The sequence below is a fragment of the Oncorhynchus keta genome, chromosome 35 (assembly GCF_023373465.1).
Source record: "Oncorhynchus keta strain PuntledgeMale-10-30-2019 chromosome 35, Oket_V2, whole genome shotgun sequence".
Taxonomy (NCBI): Eukaryota; Metazoa; Chordata; class Actinopteri; order Salmoniformes; family Salmonidae; genus Oncorhynchus; species Oncorhynchus keta.
Window position 1 is genome coordinate 36,105,407 of NC_068455.1, and position 17,079 is coordinate 36,122,485.

General features: G+C 41.3%; 2 protein-coding genes across 3 annotated transcripts in view; both read right to left on the reverse strand.

Annotated features, from left to right (window-relative positions):
* Positions 1 to 1,637: 1,637 nt before the first annotated feature.
* Positions 1,638 to 12,161, reverse strand: LOC118368445 (protein CLN8-like). 2 transcript variants are annotated; one of them, XM_035752556.2, is made up of 3 exons: positions 12,016 to 12,161; positions 4,363 to 5,036; positions 1,638 to 3,968 (listed from the first exon to the last, which is right to left on the reverse strand). In XM_035752556.2, the coding sequence occupies exons 2-3, from the start codon at positions 4,915 to 4,917 to the stop codon at positions 3,654 to 3,656; spliced, it is 870 nt and encodes a 289-aa protein (XP_035608449.1). In that variant the 5' UTR covers positions 4,918 to 5,036; positions 12,016 to 12,161; the 3' UTR covers positions 1,638 to 3,653. The 2 variants fall into 2 exon arrangements, with proteins under 2 accessions (XP_035608449.1, XP_035608448.1); XM_035752555.2 differs by lacking the exon at positions 12,016 to 12,161 and adding an exon at positions 6,703 to 6,861.
* A 197-nt stretch (positions 12,162 to 12,358) lies between these two features.
* LOC118368446 (disks large-associated protein 2-like) overlaps positions 12,359 to 17,079 on the reverse strand; it is a 166,183-nt gene continuing 161,462 nt past the window's right edge. The window contains exons 11-14 of the mRNA XM_035752557.2: positions 16,482 to 16,924; positions 16,280 to 16,371; positions 13,733 to 13,888; positions 12,359 to 13,347 (exon numbers count right to left, since the gene is read on the reverse strand). Of these exons, the coding sequence (XP_035608450.1) occupies positions 13,141 to 13,347; positions 13,733 to 13,888; positions 16,280 to 16,371; positions 16,482 to 16,924 (898 nt within the window). The 3' untranslated portion in view covers positions 12,359 to 13,140. The remainder of the gene's footprint in view (positions 13,348 to 13,732; positions 13,889 to 16,279; positions 16,372 to 16,481; positions 16,925 to 17,079) is intronic.

Genomic DNA, 17,079 nt, shown 5'->3' on the forward strand with positions numbered 1-17,079 from the left:
TCTGACTTTGCCACGTCAAATTTGAAGTTGAAGTAACTAGCCTACTACACACTCGTTTGTTTATTTCGGCACATATGAGTGAGTTCCATTGGTCTGTGGTGAGTTGGGTCAATATTGCGTTGAAGTGAAAAGTATTTATTCTGGCTGTAAATAAATCAACAGTAAACAATTCCCAAAACGTTACTAACTCCAGGCAGATGTCCATCTATTCTAGACAAAAATGTGATGTCTCACAGTATCTTTCCAAATCTGTAATATATAAAGTCATAGACTCAAAGTTTCCCCACACATCTGAAAAGCACCAGAAAGTAAGTGCGGCAGTTTCCATTGTCCATCCAGCATTGAAATAATTGAGCGTCCAGACAGGTATTACATCCAATCCTATCATGCCATCTAGTGGATAAATAATATATTGCTTTGAATATATTGAGCTCACAGCAGTAACTCATTCCCCATAAAAAAGTTTCTCATAAAGAACAAACAAGCATTTCCCCAAAAATGTAGACTAGACAATACAAAGAGTATGTTAAAGGTTTTATTGACAGCTCATGGTAAAGTGAACAGATTTGAGTGGTAGTCTGAGAAAATGACACTATCAATGTGTGAGCGTCCATCACACAACTTCATACTGACAGACAATAGTAGAAATTAATGGCAAATCCAACACTGTTAATATACAAGCTCAGAACTAATTAGACTGTATCGTAGTAGAAAACATTTAAAGAAATAATGACAAAATTCCCACTGGAAATACAAATAATCAGGTTTGGAACCCATAAATAACTCCATTGTATTTGGTTAAAGCTGGCATCAACCAACTAAAATAAAGCTACTGTGTACATTTTCTTTATTGTATTGCTATATTCTTAATGCCAGGCAAACATGTCGACGAAACAACAAGACTTACTTCATAAGCTCAATAAAACCTGAATTCAAAAAAGATTTTAAAAATATAAAGTTTAGGTTAATTATGGCTATGAAGGCCTTCAGTCGTGCATCTATTTGAATTCAATAATCTATTGTAATAAAAAAGCAAGCTAAACAAGAAATTATGCCTGTTCCCCCTTTTCATCTCGAACCACTTAACCCAAAAGAATCAACTACAAACTCATTACCTAAGACTATGAAAATAAATTAATGTTGAGGTTTTCCCATGTGAATGACTTGTGATGCCCTATCCTTTCTAACCAACACCAGCAGAGTTCTAGGATATATGACTAATGTAATACCGAGTGTGAAAATGTCTAATGAAATACATTTTAACAGAATTAGACATAACACGAACCTATGATGCAAAGCAGATTGAACCTAACCATTTCCTAAAAAGCATCTAGATGAGAATGAAAGTGTGTTTAACCAGTGTGGGTCTGAGCCCTTAGATTGCAATATCTACTAAGCTAACATATGGAATTGTTTTAAAAGATGACCATAAAATTGATCATTTAACCATTTGATTTTGAGGACCCCTGTAGGTATAAATACTGTATATATAAATTTAATTAAAACATTGAATTTGGCCTTTACTGCTATAGCCCATAAAAAAACATTGAATAACACATTTGTACATCGCAAAACACTGTCAAAAGGACTAAGGTTTTGAAGTATTTTTCCTATATCTGAGAGACAAAAAATTGGACCCATGTTTGGTCACTTTATTAGTGAAAATTTTAACCCAAAGCACATTGGGCCATTTTTACAGGCAGGTCCAGGGTTTACCTTCAGACGACTCTCCTGAAGCGTGTGACAAAGGGCAAAACATATGACACCGTCGTGTTCATGAAAGTCTCATCTTTCCCTGGGGTGACTTTTTAGTTTGTAGCTCAAACAGTACGGGTTTTACAGATGATTCCGTGACTATTTTCTTGTCTGGATCCTTTGTGTAGAGAAATACCACTTTCACAAACCCCATATTATGGAATGGGCGCAAGCTTTATAAATCAGAAGAAAGAGGGGATTGAGCTGCAGCCACTGCAAGAAATGGTAAGTCTCTAGCATAAACACATGGGGAGCTATTCGAAATGTATAATGACATCACCGTGATGCACACCAGTGTAATGCCTTTGTGTCATAAGTTGTTTGTAGCGTTGATATATTCTTATTCTATTTTCCACACCTCTCAAGTCAAGAGAGGTTTTGTGAAGTACAGTATAGCAGTCTGGATGTAGGTCAATGTGGATGAGTAGTTTCCAAAAGCTCCATGCTAGACTACAGGACTGAAATGCATCTGTCCACAAACAACCAGGTTAAGGGTTCAAACTCACACACTCCATCTCACATACATCTTGAATGAACTGGATTTAAATTGCAGGTTTATAGAAGGTCTAGGAGATCGCAAACAAAGGAGAGATTACTCAAAGAATTAACCCCCAACTTCATTTTCCGACAGATCAGCGGTAGAGAGAGTTAAGTAACAAAAGGAAGACATCACCATCCATTTGGCCTGCACCGTGGTGCTTGTTTATATATATATATATATTTACCTTTATTTAACTAGGCAAGTCAGTTAAGAACATATTCTTATTTTCAATGACAGCCTAGGAACAGTGGGTCAACTGCCTGTTCAGGGGCAGAACGACAGATTTGTACCTTGTCAGCGCGGGGATTTGAACTTGCAACCTTCCGGTTACTAGTCCAACACTAACCACTAGGCTACCCTGCCACCCCGGAGTCTATCCACTCCCTTTGGTGACCACCGCTGAAAACAACTGCTTCTCACAGCTCTCTTAGCATCCCGTCACACGTTTAGAGAGTCGACAAGGAGTCTATACTATTAAGTCAACCCAACTATCAAAGATACGACTCAGACATCCACAGAATACAGGAACCATTTTCTCAAGATTAAATTAATTGATAAAGATTCAACTAGAGCACACAACACTACCAGCACACATTACAGTCTACTCTGAAGCAAGTCAGAAAGCATGTTTTACAATACAGAAAGAAGTTGCTTGCCTTCCAATGATGTTCGAAAGCTGTTAGACTTGCCTCATCTGCCAAATCGTGACCCAGTCTCCAGTCTCAGTCTGTCACTGAGTTTGTTCTCAGCGAGTAAATCTGCTGCCTCATGGACTAGTCTTTGCTCAGCACATAGTGTTTGAGTGAGCACACACACTTTACCAGTAAGTGCAAAGACCACTGGCGCATCAGGGAACTTCAAACAAGCCAACACCCCATTCCAGAGAGGTTAACTAGTACATTCACACCTTTCTGCTGGAAGCTGAACTGAGTAGACAGAACAATAATATGCCTTTCTCTTTGTTCATCTGTACTCCCACTCAAAGCAACACTATCAAAACCGGTGAATAACCAACGGCATACGGGTCAGGCCAACACTTTTCTACTCTCTTCTATAAAACTAAGTTCACCTATAACATTTCTTGTCGTCAAAGGCCCTTTCACCCACGTCTTGTAGAGACAACAGACCTATACTGAGAACCTTAAAAACACAGTAGTTCAGTTAAACTTGAAATACTTCAAACACTAAAAGCCAGAGTTAGTAAGAAAATAGTATTTAAAAATGGTCTTTCCTCTCCATTACAAAATTAAAAGCCAGAGTTAGACTATTTCTCACTTTGAATCACACTTCCTCTCCTTTACAAGCATAGTAAAAGAAAGGTAACTGTACAAAACAGGATCACAGTCCTTGGCTCAGTTTAGCTCTCATGAGGTTTCTCTTCCCGTTCTCCGCTGGGGCCGTTGGGCAATGGCTTGTTGCTGAAGTTCCAGTCGACAGGGTTGAGGAGCTGCATGGTCTTCTTGTGTGTCCAGATGGGGTTGATAAGCACTGTGAGAAGGGCCAGGCCAGTGTAGAAGAGGACTCGCTGGGGCAGAGCCACGTACATGTTCATCTCCCCCCAGTGACTACAGCTCACCCACCACATGTAGTAGGTAAGCACCATGCGGCAGTGGAACATGTGGATCATCACCCACTGGTTGGCCTTCCAGAAGAGGGTCCTTGCCCAGCCCGCCTAGACGGGAGAGAAGAGAGAGATACTTAGATTAGGAAATTTACTGATTGGGTAGGGGATAAAGACTGCCACAGTGTTTGGGGATATCTCTAACAATGTATGGATTGCATATATCATCTTGGACAATAAAACAGAAGTGGAATTCTCATGTGATTTGGGTCCATTTTTGCCTAGAAGTTCCCCTTTCTCAGAATGGCCACCTTCATTTATCACTGCTGCATATCACGGCAAGGTTTCAGTGTGAGTACGTAAACAGAAAAGAGGAATTGAAATCTCTGTGCATTCTATGTCTAGCCCACCAGCAAAACAACTGTTTAAAAAAAACTTTCAGTACAGCTTCACAAATGGAGTCAAACAACATTTTGCTGTACATGATGAAAGACAAACACTCTACCTTTAGTAACATCCAGGAGATGCAGGTGAAAGGCGTGCTCATCTCCAGCAGCAGAGTGACCATTGGCAGGTAATGCCCTAGTGAGTCCCAGACCACAGCCCCAGTGAACCCAGACAGGGCAAAGAAATGGTGGGTAGCCAGAGCGAGGTCGAAGGACTTGAACACCACACTGGAGAGATGCAGCGCCACATTCTCAAACAGGAAGAAGCCCGTGGCGGTGAGCACGGTGAACCACGACCAGTCCTCCTGACCTCTTATCCTGTCCCTTGACAAGGCCGAGTCTTCGGTTAGAGCTCGTAAGCCTGCCACCGTGCTCTGGAGGCCGAATACGGCCCGTGTGACCGCCAGGTTCCAGAACACCTTCTCCTTGGCCAGCAGAGAGTGGTAGGTCTGGGAGAGGGCTGTGGACATCAGGTGGGAGAGGAGGAAAATGGCAGTGTAGAAGGCAAAGCCCAGGCTGATGATCTGGAGGCGAAGGACCCAGGAGAAGTAGTCCAGACTGAGGTCAGCGGGGCTCTTGAATGCCGGCAAAGGGTTGGCCTGCTGGGAGGTCATGTTGATTTGTGTGGGTGGGATGGTGGATAATGTCTGTTGCTCTTACACCCGCAGAGTTCTCACAGAGTTGAGTAACCAGTAATCACCGAAGGTGTCCCATGGGTTAGTTATAAACCATCCTGCAAAATAAATTAAAGCCAACACACAATGGTCAATGTTCATAAAATAGTTATGACATGTCAAAATGTGCTAGATGACCCATAAGACCGTTGAACAGTACTTTCTATACCCAACCAAAACCATCAGTTAATGACCCAAGATAAGGTGATTTTGGTATGTTAACTTCTGGCTATGCTTGAAATGACAGAGGCACAAGAATGGAGAAGTGAGTGATTTCACATCTTTCGTTTGACAGACGATAACATAAGATTCCAGGCGCCTGTTTATCTGAGGCAATTCATCTGACCATGTGTCAATTAAGTTTCCAACAACCTAGTCTGATTAATCAGGCTGTAATACACAATTCATTGGTATATACAGCCTGAAACTAATGACTGCAAAATTGTGTAAATGTTCCTTACAAGCCAGAATGTTTAATAAAATTACATTTACTCAAGCGGTTTGTCCTTCAGCTGCTGGAAATTTGAGACAAAATATCTACAGAAAAGTATCGTTAACCAAACTTTTTAGAGAGCCAGTAGGTGTATGGTCAAATTAGTTTTATACTGGATATTCAGTTCTCTCTCCTCAAAAGCTATTGAACCAAGCATGCCATGATAATGAAAATTGTATATTCTGAATTAGGGGAGGTTGAGCAGTTGAAGGACAAACCGCACAGACAACCGGTAGAATATGTTCAAATAACATTTTATTCAACATTCTGGCTTGTAAGGAACATCACCACGATTCTGCAGGAATTCGTTTCAGGCAGTATCAATTAATTGTGTAGTGCAACCTGATTAAATCAGACTGGCAACAACAGCTCAATCAGTTAGATACGTTGTTACAGAGTAAAGAAAAACACAGGCCACATTACTAAAATCTGTAACATTGTTAATATGTTGTTGACTGATATTCATTCACTCTGGAATCAATTGCGATCAGACTGGTCTCATAAATGTAACCTGTAACCAATTGCTGGGCCAATTGTGCACCGCCCTATGGGACTCCCAATCACAGCCCGCTGTGATACAACCTGGATTCGAAACAGGGTGTCTGTAGTGCCTTAGACCGCTGTACTACTCGGGAGCCCCATGAACATAACATAGCCAAATGTAAATCCGAGACACGTAAATTAGTATGACGTGTTACGTTTGATATGATTACATAAAATAGGTTACTTTTAAGGCAAAAATTATAAGAGTGTGGTAGGTCGGGTATGTAAGACAAACGTCTACCAACCCAAAGGATGGTTGGTCAGGGTGGATGGGAACATCTCGCAACCTAAAGGTGTTGTGTGTTTGAATCCGATTAGACAACTTTAGCATTTTAAATAATAAGGAACTTTAACTACATACTACTTTACAACTACTTAGTATGTTAGCTAACCCTTCCCCTAACCATTTTACCTACCTAACTCCTAACCCCTTGAGTTAGCTAACGTTAGCCACAACAAATTGGAATCTGTAACATATCATACATACTAAATGGTCTCTGGAAATACTCCACGTTTTTACAATACCTCAGTTGCAATATTATTGCATGTTATATTCTCAAATGTAACCGAACATAATGTAACGTTACTAAAACTAAATGCTTTGGCTAACAAGCCAACAGTATATGCAGAGTCATTGACATTGTAGCAAAGCGTATTTTTTGGGCTTAACAATCTTAATAATAACTTACCTTATTCGTCCATTATTGGCAAACAGAGCTGTCTGAATTTAGAAGGGGGTTAGTAATCATATGAATTCAATTTGACAAGAGGAAATCCCGCCCTGTGATATTTTCCCTGCTCTCCTATTGGCAACCATTATACCGTGTTTCTATTGGCCCAAATGTACATGACGGCATCTCATCTGTATGTCTTGAGGCTCTTTTTAATGATTAATTAGGTATTGTCCTCTCTATATGCAGTATGATAGGCGGCATGATCATTTCATATAGTTCAGTAATTAGTTCATTACATTGCATGCAGTACCTACTTGTTTAAATGGAGGGAGGAAAAGAAAATAACGAGACACTACCCAGTCCCTCAAACTTTTAAATGTTTTTCATCAAAAAATTTAATTGCAGAAGTATTTACATCAGATGATATCAGCAATGATTAAACTGCTTTTAAGAGGCAAAATCTTCAAAGAGTTCATTCTAAAAAAAATTGTAAAATACAGAACTACAGTGATGTGTTTAAAATAACAGAAAAAAATACAGTGAGAAAATCAATAAACACTATCATTTATAAAACATATATAAATGCATCTTTGATAAACAGGTGAATAATTAATTTATAAATGTAACAGTATTAACTAAAAGACAATGAATAAACAAATTATACATTCCGTATCAGTATTTTGCATGCCATCATAACAGCTTATCAAAAATAACCAGAACAAAGGAACAAATTGATAACAAAACATTAATAAAAGCAGAAAATTAATAAAAGCAGTTTCAATGAGGCATATATTATATATTAATATATTTATATATATTTATTTACAAATAATGAATATTTGGCATTATATTCATCCTCACTATAGATATGATATACAAGAGATGAAAATAGTTTTCGCTAAACAACTACCTTTTTAATTTGTCTAGTAATTTGAGTCATTTCACATTCCGAGACCAAGGAAGTGGTGTAAAAGTCTATCTTGATGGTTCTCTACAATGTCAATATTTTCAAGAAAAAGTCCCGTCAAAAGATTTCATATTTACTAAAAGCAGATAGACAAACAAACATGTAGTGTGGCCATCGATGAAAAGGAACTGTCCTAGACTCCAATCCATCATTTTTGGGAGAAACAGGGACATGTGATTGTTGCGAATGAACAATAAACATCACAGCATGTGATAGAAGAGTGGCAAACTACAGAAGTTGGCAGTTCCACATTTGCCTAATCAACGAATATGGCATTATTTTTCTGTTGCCTTCATTAGAATGAAGCTAAACTAAATACTATGTTTATCTGTGGTACCAGTTTCAGTCGGCTTTATGTGACGATAAAACAAAATAAAAAGTAAAACAAAACTACATCTACCAGTGACTTTATTTTCCAGACAAATCATGCCCAATTAGTTGGCCTTTTACACCCCGCACAAAACCCCTATAACCACAAAAGCTGACACAATATCCCATGGACATTATAGCCTGGTATTAACTGCCTGGTTTTAAATGACACACAAACACCCTCTGGTGTCCATGTGTATTCTGCAAGAGTTACTGTCATGACACATTAGGACATACAGAAACAATATGTGGTCATGGAAAAGATAATGGGTAACAAATCAAGTGGAAAAAATATTAGAAATCGCCATGTCATTGTTTTTGTTTTTTTACACATAAAAAATAAGTTGAGCGCCATCTAAAGGACTCAAATGGCACTGTGAGTTGTACTTACAAGCGAAGAACAGCAAAAGCAGGCAGATAAACAGCAATACAACCCTTTGATGACAGCTATGTAATGGTGGGCTCAGAAAGGGCAGAGTATCCTGAAAGTATCTAGTTTTACCAACAGTGGAGAACTGATGGTTGTCTGTGGCAGGATAGATACATTTTTATAGCACAATTTGTTATTCTATAAATGGCACTGGTATGTATCAAATGGAACATTATAGTAAGTAATTCAAATGCAGAGTACAGAATTACTCTCATAAATGGAAGTGTAGTAAAAAAAAAGCATCCTGCTTTTCAATACTGAACATCCACTATAAACTCCTCCGATCCTCTATGTAAAATTATGTATTCCACTTTTTAATTTCCCCTCGACCTGTCAAATATTCATCACACAGACATAAAAGCATCGAAAAAAAATAAGCTAAGCTATGCATGAATATGCTGCTAAAGCCATGGTGTATAGATTGAATCTGAACTTTCAATCAGAGTTGCTGGCTCTCTACCTGGGCTACTTGCCATTCCTTAGGCCATCATGTCACCATTCATAATGCTGCTATGAATGAGCATTTAGGGTTATCTGGATGGAATCCAATTGGAAATGGTACTGTAGAGGAGACAATACGTCTGAAATATGAGCCAAAGTAGTGGACAGCTGTCTCACTAAGGCAAACAAGAGAGGAAGAGAAGAGAATTTAAAATATTTGGCACACACTCATAGAAGCAAACTCACATGCTTGCTTGCTTGCACACACGCAAGCACACCAACCCTGACGAATTTGCATAAAAATACACACACACACACACCTCTGTCATTTCAATGACACACAGTAAAAGAAGCAGCGAGGATATCAGAGTGTATCCTCCAGGGATGCCAGGGCTGATATAGAGACGAACAAGATCTAAGTAACCCACATACTGCTGTGATTTACCATGTTATCCTCAACAGTAGAGGCAGTACAGTACAACCATCAGCACTTTTGCTTTCAAGGGCCTTTGAGGCAGTCTGGTAGCTCTTTCCAAGGACCTTAAAGGGTTGACACTTAATTAAGCCCCCTTTCTGTAACCAGCACACTGGGGTATATGAGAAAACCCCATCACAGCTACCATCTCCATCCACCTACAAAACTACTGCAGCATGGAACAACACCAAGTACACCTCAAAGCAGAGATCCCAGCCTCCCCTAAGTCAGCATGTGTCAGTGTGAGTCTTTCTCTGCCACTGCTGCGCGTCTGTCTGTGTAAAACTGTAGGAAGTAGGAACAGCATGGGAACATCGCTAACCTGCCAACACAGATCCTGGCTTCCTGCACGACAGATAACGGTGCACTACAGCTACTATACCCTGTCATTTTGGCTAGGTTGGTTCCCTCCCTCCAACGAAATGACATCACTGAGATAGATGTATGCAGACAGCAGCCAGATCTTCACTCCCCGGGGAAGGGAATGTTTCTACACTCACACTCGTTTCATCCACCCTAACTAGTCATGATACAAAATGAAGCCATGGAAGACATAAATCATTTTAATAAAATATGAGGTAAAGATAAAATGATCAAAAGAAAATGCAACTATTTTCTGTATCCTGCAAGCAACTGTAATATGTTGCAAAACATTTCAAAATGTCCTCTAAAATGTGCCTTGTTTATGTCGTTTCCAAACATCTATATTTGAACTGACCCCCAGGACAAGGATATCAAAACAGTATCTTCTAGCAATGTAAGGATGACATACAGATGACACATAGTGACTGTTGGGCCACTGAGGTGGGGTCATGTCTCTGTGGCGCGATTGGCGAGTGGACTCGGAGGCACGGTGACCTTCCAGTCACACTGTTCCTGAAGCTGTCAACAAAGTGCCACAACAAGACTGTTCCTTCAACACAAACAGGACACAAAGTGACTCCAGACCGCTGAAAGGTACAGTGCTCTGACTGCAGCAAGACAAGTCTCTTTCTCTCTGCACCAGTTACAATAGAAGCCAGGCGTAGGCAGCCTACTAGCAAAAATAAACAATCATCATTTTCTCAGTCCCAAAAATAGATAGTTTAGAGCCGTATCAATTAGATGAGAGTGCTACTGTAAGTGTTGCATTGATTGTTTACCCAGTACTGGATCGATTGAGCAAAAAGTAGCACCAGTGACTTGGCTCATTACCCCAAAATATAACCTATGAAATCAATTCCAGTCTATTAGTAAAAATAGACACCAGTCTGCAGCAGAATCAGCCTGTCCTGATGTCTGCAGTCTTAGATAACATTAGATAACTCAGCTACAACAGGATTGGCAATGCTGATGCCGACTAGCCTCGTGGCTATCAGTGTAATATCACCTTTTAACATATCCTACAACAGCAGAGGGGTTTCAAGGTTTGTCAAGTATGTGATAGCCTGTCATCACGAGGGGTAATCGAGTTTATACTCCACTACAGTGCACAGTATTAGTCAGATTCAGCAGAGAAGAGAAGTGCCCCTCAAATCAACACACCTCATCCCTCACCCCAACAACTCTAGTCCCAGGCCTTTTCAGGCCTCCTCTAGCCTCTTACGGGAACTGATCCAAACCCTGGTCACTACCATTCACTGTGTTACTGTGACCCAGGCACTATACAGTCCACTCCACTTCTACATCACAGTAGGCCTCTGGAGTACATGTCTGAGCTGTGTGAGGGGAAAATAACCCCAGTGTTCCAATGACTCATATTCCCTGCAGTGCCATCCACACACAAGAGAACAAGTCCATTTCTACAACGTCACATTTTTCATGTCTTTGTTATCAGCCGGTATCAAAAAGCATTAGTCACTAAATCAAATCCTGGAGAGGTTTCTTCCTTCATACCTCTTCCCTCTGGGACTGTTTCACAGTATTACCTTGTAGCGGTTCCTAGAAAAGGTACAAATACTTTTCACACACTGCACTTGTCTGGTAGGTAATCGACAATAGAAACGTTCTCCAAGATTGTGCAAGCTGCGTTCTAATCGATGAAACAATGTAACTTATGTGTTGTTTGAACAGACACTGTTATTCCTGGGTTGGCAGCAAGGGTAGGAGACGGGCTAGATGTTTGCAGAAATGACAGCACTACTTTGATACAACACGATATGTACGAAGGCATGGAGAGATTGAGGTGAAAAATCAACCACGTGATTAAGAATATTAATTTCCTCTCTTACAATTCAAATACAACAATACTGTTGTGAACTTTGTTTTTACATTTCCCTTGGAAATAGAGAGAATGATAAGTGCAAAAGTGCATTATTTTCCGTATATTTGATTTAAAGAGCTACGCAAACCTTCCATAGCATTTTTTCCACTGCAATGAAATGATTAAAAATATTTTTCTGAAAAAAAAGTATTACATGTTGTCTGCTTCAAGTAAATGTCATTGCATGTGAAATGTCAATAGTATAGGAAAATGTAGAGTATAGTGTGGAATGGAGAAAGGTAATTAGAATGATTTAGACATTTTTAAATCACTTTTTGTTTTACCATGACCCTTGACCTTTACCTGACTGTGTAGAATGCTGAATTTTCCAACTTTGACAACTTTAACATAACCAGAGCTTACTGTGAGTGCATAAAACAAACATTTCAGAAGGGATGACTCACCTGCCTCTTGGTCAGAAGCTACAGTGCGGCATGTACAGTTGAGGTATTTCAAACTTTCAAATAGGTTCACTTGAATCATTTTGTGATTGTTATCTTGTGAACACAATTGGAAACAACAGTAGGATAATTGTAGGGGTTTCCACCAAGAGTTGGACTCATCATGGGGTCATCAATTCGTAACTGGGTTTGTATTCTCTCCGGTTGCTGGTAGGTTTCAAAGCTACATTTTTTAATTGCACTTTGCAAATGTTGAAATATACATACATACCTTTCCAGAATAATTTAATGAGAGTTTTGGGGGATGGCTATTCTATCATGTAACACTATTCCACTAACAAAAAACTTTTTCATGGAAAAACCATGGAGAAGATGAACCAATGATGAACCAATTCTTAGATATACACTGAGTATACAAAACATGCCCTTTCCATGACATAGACTGACCAGGTGAAAGCTATGAGCCCTAATTGATGTAACTTGTTAAATCTACTTCAAATCAGTTTAGATGAAGGGGAGGAGACAGGTTAAAGAAGGATTTTTAAGCTTTTGAGACATGATTTTGTATGCGTGCCATTCAGAGGGTGAGTGTGCAAGACAAAACATTTAAGTGCCTTTGAACGGAGTATGGTAGTAAGTGCCAGGCACACCGGTTTATGTCAACAACTGCAACACTGCTGGGATTTTCATGCTCAACAGCTTCCTGTGTGTATCAAGAATGGTCCACCACCCAAAGGGCATCCAGCCAACTGTGAGAAGCATTGGAGTCAACATGGGCCAGCATCCCTGTGGAACACTTTGACACCTTGTAGAGTCCATGCCCCGACGAATTGAGGCTGTTCTGAGGGGAAAAGCGGCAGGGGGGGTGTTCCTGATGTTTAGTATACTCAGTGTATATCTACTAATACATATCTGTTGATGGAAGAGGAGTTTTGTGATATCCTACTCAGTGAGGCCTGGAGTGGAGATGAACTCCGAAGGTGATGATAGTGAAGTCATGAGGAGACAGATAAAGGAGGGAAGTGTACAGTAGATAGTCTAGAAAAAAGGCTAGTTAAAGGAGAGTCTAGTTGAGGGGTAGTCTGAGGGGGGAGACGCCCCTCACCCTTGACCCCTGTCCCAGTCCTCTCAAAGGCGAGTCTGGGCCTCAGGGATGTAGATCTCGATGCTGTCTGCTCTCTCTGACACCGAGTTCTGACGGAAGGAAGCCGCCCGCTTGGCCTGCATCAGCCTCCTGCGTGCTTCCAGGCGGTGGCGGTCTGGAAGGTCAAGAGACTTCTCCCGTGTCACGCCTCTCTTCCCGATCATGGACTTCTTTGGTGCGACAGGTGGTAACTGGACACAGGAAGAAAGAGAGACGAACTCGACCAAAATCCTGTCCGTATCGAAATCTATTCTAGAATTCAACTTGTATAGGCAGTAGTTGACATATCAGCCATTTGAGTGGTTGGAAATACATCGGCATAGTTAAACACAATGTCAATGACATCCAGTGATGCTTCACTAAGCATTTGTCCTCGCGTACAGAGCAGCTCCACTCTACACCACTACTACGTGGCTCTAAGTAATCTCACATCTGGGTTTAATAATGTAGCTGAATCTGTGACCATATAAATATAAGCATCCTATTTCTATGCCTGTCTCCCCTGTAACTGAGACTACCCACCATAGACAACAGATAAATAATACATTGTCTTCTGTATACCTGAGCGCTACCCACCCTTTTCTCTGGGCTCTTCTCAACGGGCCTCCAGTCGTTGTTCTTTATCTGCTGCAGCTCGTCAAACTTGGCGGTGACGTCATCGATTGACAGCTGCAGGAGGTCCCAGAATCCAGCCAGGTCCTGAGAGGTGGGGCGGGGCATGGCACTGGGGTCCTGCAAGGGGTTATAAAGGACCACATCAGTGCCTGAATTACAAATACTCAAATCCCAGTGTGCGTCAGGAGTTATTTGTTGCACTTCTACCAAAGCCCACTAGATGTCCTTATCAGACCTCAAACAGAGGAAAACCTCAATGATTTATGGTATATTTTTCTAATAATAAAACAAATGTTTCCAGCAAAGTCATGGGAGCAAGAAGGTCAAAGTTCAGAAAAGACAAGCATCTTATTCCCATCGTCATCTCATGGTTAGACTATAGGACTTAGAGGACAATCCATTGAAATGAGCCATAACAAAATGTGATCAGTAAGTAGCAATCCCTTCTAATCCCCCTGATGGGAAAAAATGAAGAGGGCTCACATTTCTTTCACTGCCAGTAAGTCTTATTCATCACATCACATCGGCTAGAGTCACAATCAGTCACACTATTGACCCCACAGACAATATTAGCGAGACTATAGCCTAAACCAATACCTCCAACTCTGTTATGAAGTTAAGAGTTGAGAAATAAGATCTATAGCATCCCATTGGTCGCGGGTCACCATCTCCCCCCATTAATTCAGTGACTTTATGTGCTTCATATATTGAATGGCTGGAGGGCACAACAATATCCCAGCCGACTGTCTGGTGGCATTTCAGACAGCTGCATTCTGGATGTAGATCTGAATATATAGGCTCTGAAGTAAAGGCCAGGTTCACTCTGAATTACAATGAATAGTGGAAGGTCTCAGAAAGTAAAAATGGTAAGCAGTACTTACTCAGTGTTAAGAAATACAGTTGCTGTACATTGGTAAAAGGTAATTGCACAAGTTCGAAACGCAATAGTTTAGGTCACTGCCACTAGAAAGTGATGCTAAGACCTACAGTATATTTAGATACATACCAGGTAAAACTTTGGTAGTTATATAAGTCCTAAAGCTGTAGTATACCTTATACTACAGTACATACAGTAAGTACCTGCCAAAGGGTAATTCAATAAGTTGTGAGACTATAATTAGATTACAGTTAGCCCGGGGTAAATTTATCCAGTTTTCCACTATAGTATAGAGTGGTGGGGTGGGGCGGGGCCTGGGAGTAGAGGTAGAAGAGGTGTGGGGGGGTGGCGGGGTGTAGAGGCACTGAGGCACTATTCTGAATGCACAGCACCAGAACAGGCCTGATGGGTGACTCATAGCAGTGTGGAGAGGCTGTGACAGGCTGAGATCTCACCCCATCACTGATCTACCTCATTCATCGTCTCGGTCTGAAACTTCACAGGGGAGATACACAGAGACCCAAAGGAGAAGTAGCGGGAAGCCAGCGCTGGGCTCATCTCATCAATATTGCTGGGGGTTCAAAAGGAAGGCTGCACACAATCCAGCATAAGCAAACAAATACAAAAGCATCAATTTATACTGGGGGAGTGAATGAGGCTGACACATTAAAGGATTCTGGGAAATATAAGCCTTGCCAGTGTCAGTATGACTTAATCCTGTAGCTCCTCCCACAATAAAACTTGCTGCTTTGCTCTGCGTCTGTCTTTGAAAGCTTGTTCAACTCCAGCTTATGTTATCCAGGAGAGAAAAAGGGGGGAGACTGCTCGATAAAGCGCAATTAGACATCTCCTTAAGCCTCTTATTTGCGGACGCCACTTCTTCAAACGGACTCAAATCCATGTTCTGAAAGTGTATGCAGTATTATTTGTAAACTGTCTTTGTCATATGGAGAGATGCAGCAGTTTGGGTAAGCTTTAATAACTGCTCTCCTCTCCCCTACAGTGAGGGAAATAGAAGCAGGAAAACTCTATATAAAAGACTAGTTCAAACTAAATAATCCCTGTGCACTTTTCAGCCTTTCCTGAATGCAGCAATTTCCGCTGTATATGGCAAAAAATAGGCAAAGACAGGCTTAATCTGAAATATTGGATATTTGGCTGATATCAATAAAGAGGGGTAAGATTAGAGGCGAGGAAAGTATCGTCCATATATTCCAGCCCTTCCGAGTGTTTTTTGATAGAATGAAGAGAGTGGACTGTGGCAATAGTTGTTCATGTAAAAGGCGGGCGTCTCAGTATTCTAGTCAGAGCTGTGAGTGCATCATTGGGAACGCGTACATTCACAGTCTCTCATTGTTCTCCTCAAGACGTTCACATCTCAGATAGAAACACAATTTTTTTTTTTTTTTTTTCACACTCAATGGTGCATTTAAAAGCTTCTTACCTGTTGGCCTAAGCCATTCTATGTAAGAGACAGGAGAACCGTACCGGTGGATACAGGAATGCAGCCAATATAACTGTGTCCTTTCCTTTCACAGAGTAGTGCAACAGTTTTTTTTTTAAACACACACTCACAAACACGCTCACATACCGTATGTACACAGACACACACACAGTGACTTGTTACTCACCAGGTTCTGCTGACACAACCAGTAAAACTGCTGGAATTTCTGAGACATAAGGAGCTGAGCACTGCCCACCGCACTCCTGATTTTACCTAGGACTGAAAGACAGACATTCAACTGTTCATCTGTCATAGGAAAGTCTTGCGAGTCTCTATGGGAGAAAAATGTCTGCTAATTGACTGTACATGATGACTCCTATCCCACTCACTGTCCTCAGAGAGGTCGTTCTCCTCCGCCTCTGCCTCCATCTCTTTACACCATCCCTCCATCCTCTTGGTCTCTGCGTGGAGCAGCTGCATGAACCAGCTTCCATCCCTCCGCAAGGCGGGGGACGTCCGGCCCGACTCGCCAGACGACTCTGCTGGCTCCCTGGGGGAGGGGGGCTCTAGCTGCCAGGTGGTCTCGTTGGAGGTCTGCTGGGGGCAAGGGGGCTCCGTAGGGGTCCGGTAGTCCTCCCGGTAGCTGAAGAGGCCCTGGGTGCGGACGGTGCGCACCCCATACTGGGTGGGCGTGCTGGGCTCAGAGTGCCCCCCTAGGAAGCCCCCTCCAAACTGTAGGCCCTTGTCCTCCATGGTGGGAAACCCCTCCATCTCCATGTCAGCCTGCACAGAGGCTGTTACACTGTTGGAGCGCTTCAACCTGCCCTGCCCTCTGAGACACAGATTAGGGAAAGCAAATATTTAGGCCATCAAGAGATATTGTAAACAAACACACCCAGGTAGAGAAAGAGGAAAGGCTGGTGACGTTAATAACAACACATTGTTAAAGATTAGCACAAATCCAGAAATGGGAAAAGGAACCTATTA

What these genes read in the sequence shown, in the direction of transcription:
- LOC118368445 (XM_035752556.2), bottom strand. Translation starts at nt 4,917, where the DNA reads ATGACCTCCCAGCAGGCCAACCCTTTGCCGGCATTCAAGAGCCCCGCT. An exon ending in TCTCCTGGATGTTACTAAAG is followed by an intron (nt 3,969 to 4,362) that starts GTAGAGTGTTTG and finishes TCTCCCGTCTAG; the next exon opens with GCGGGCTGGGCAAGGACCCT.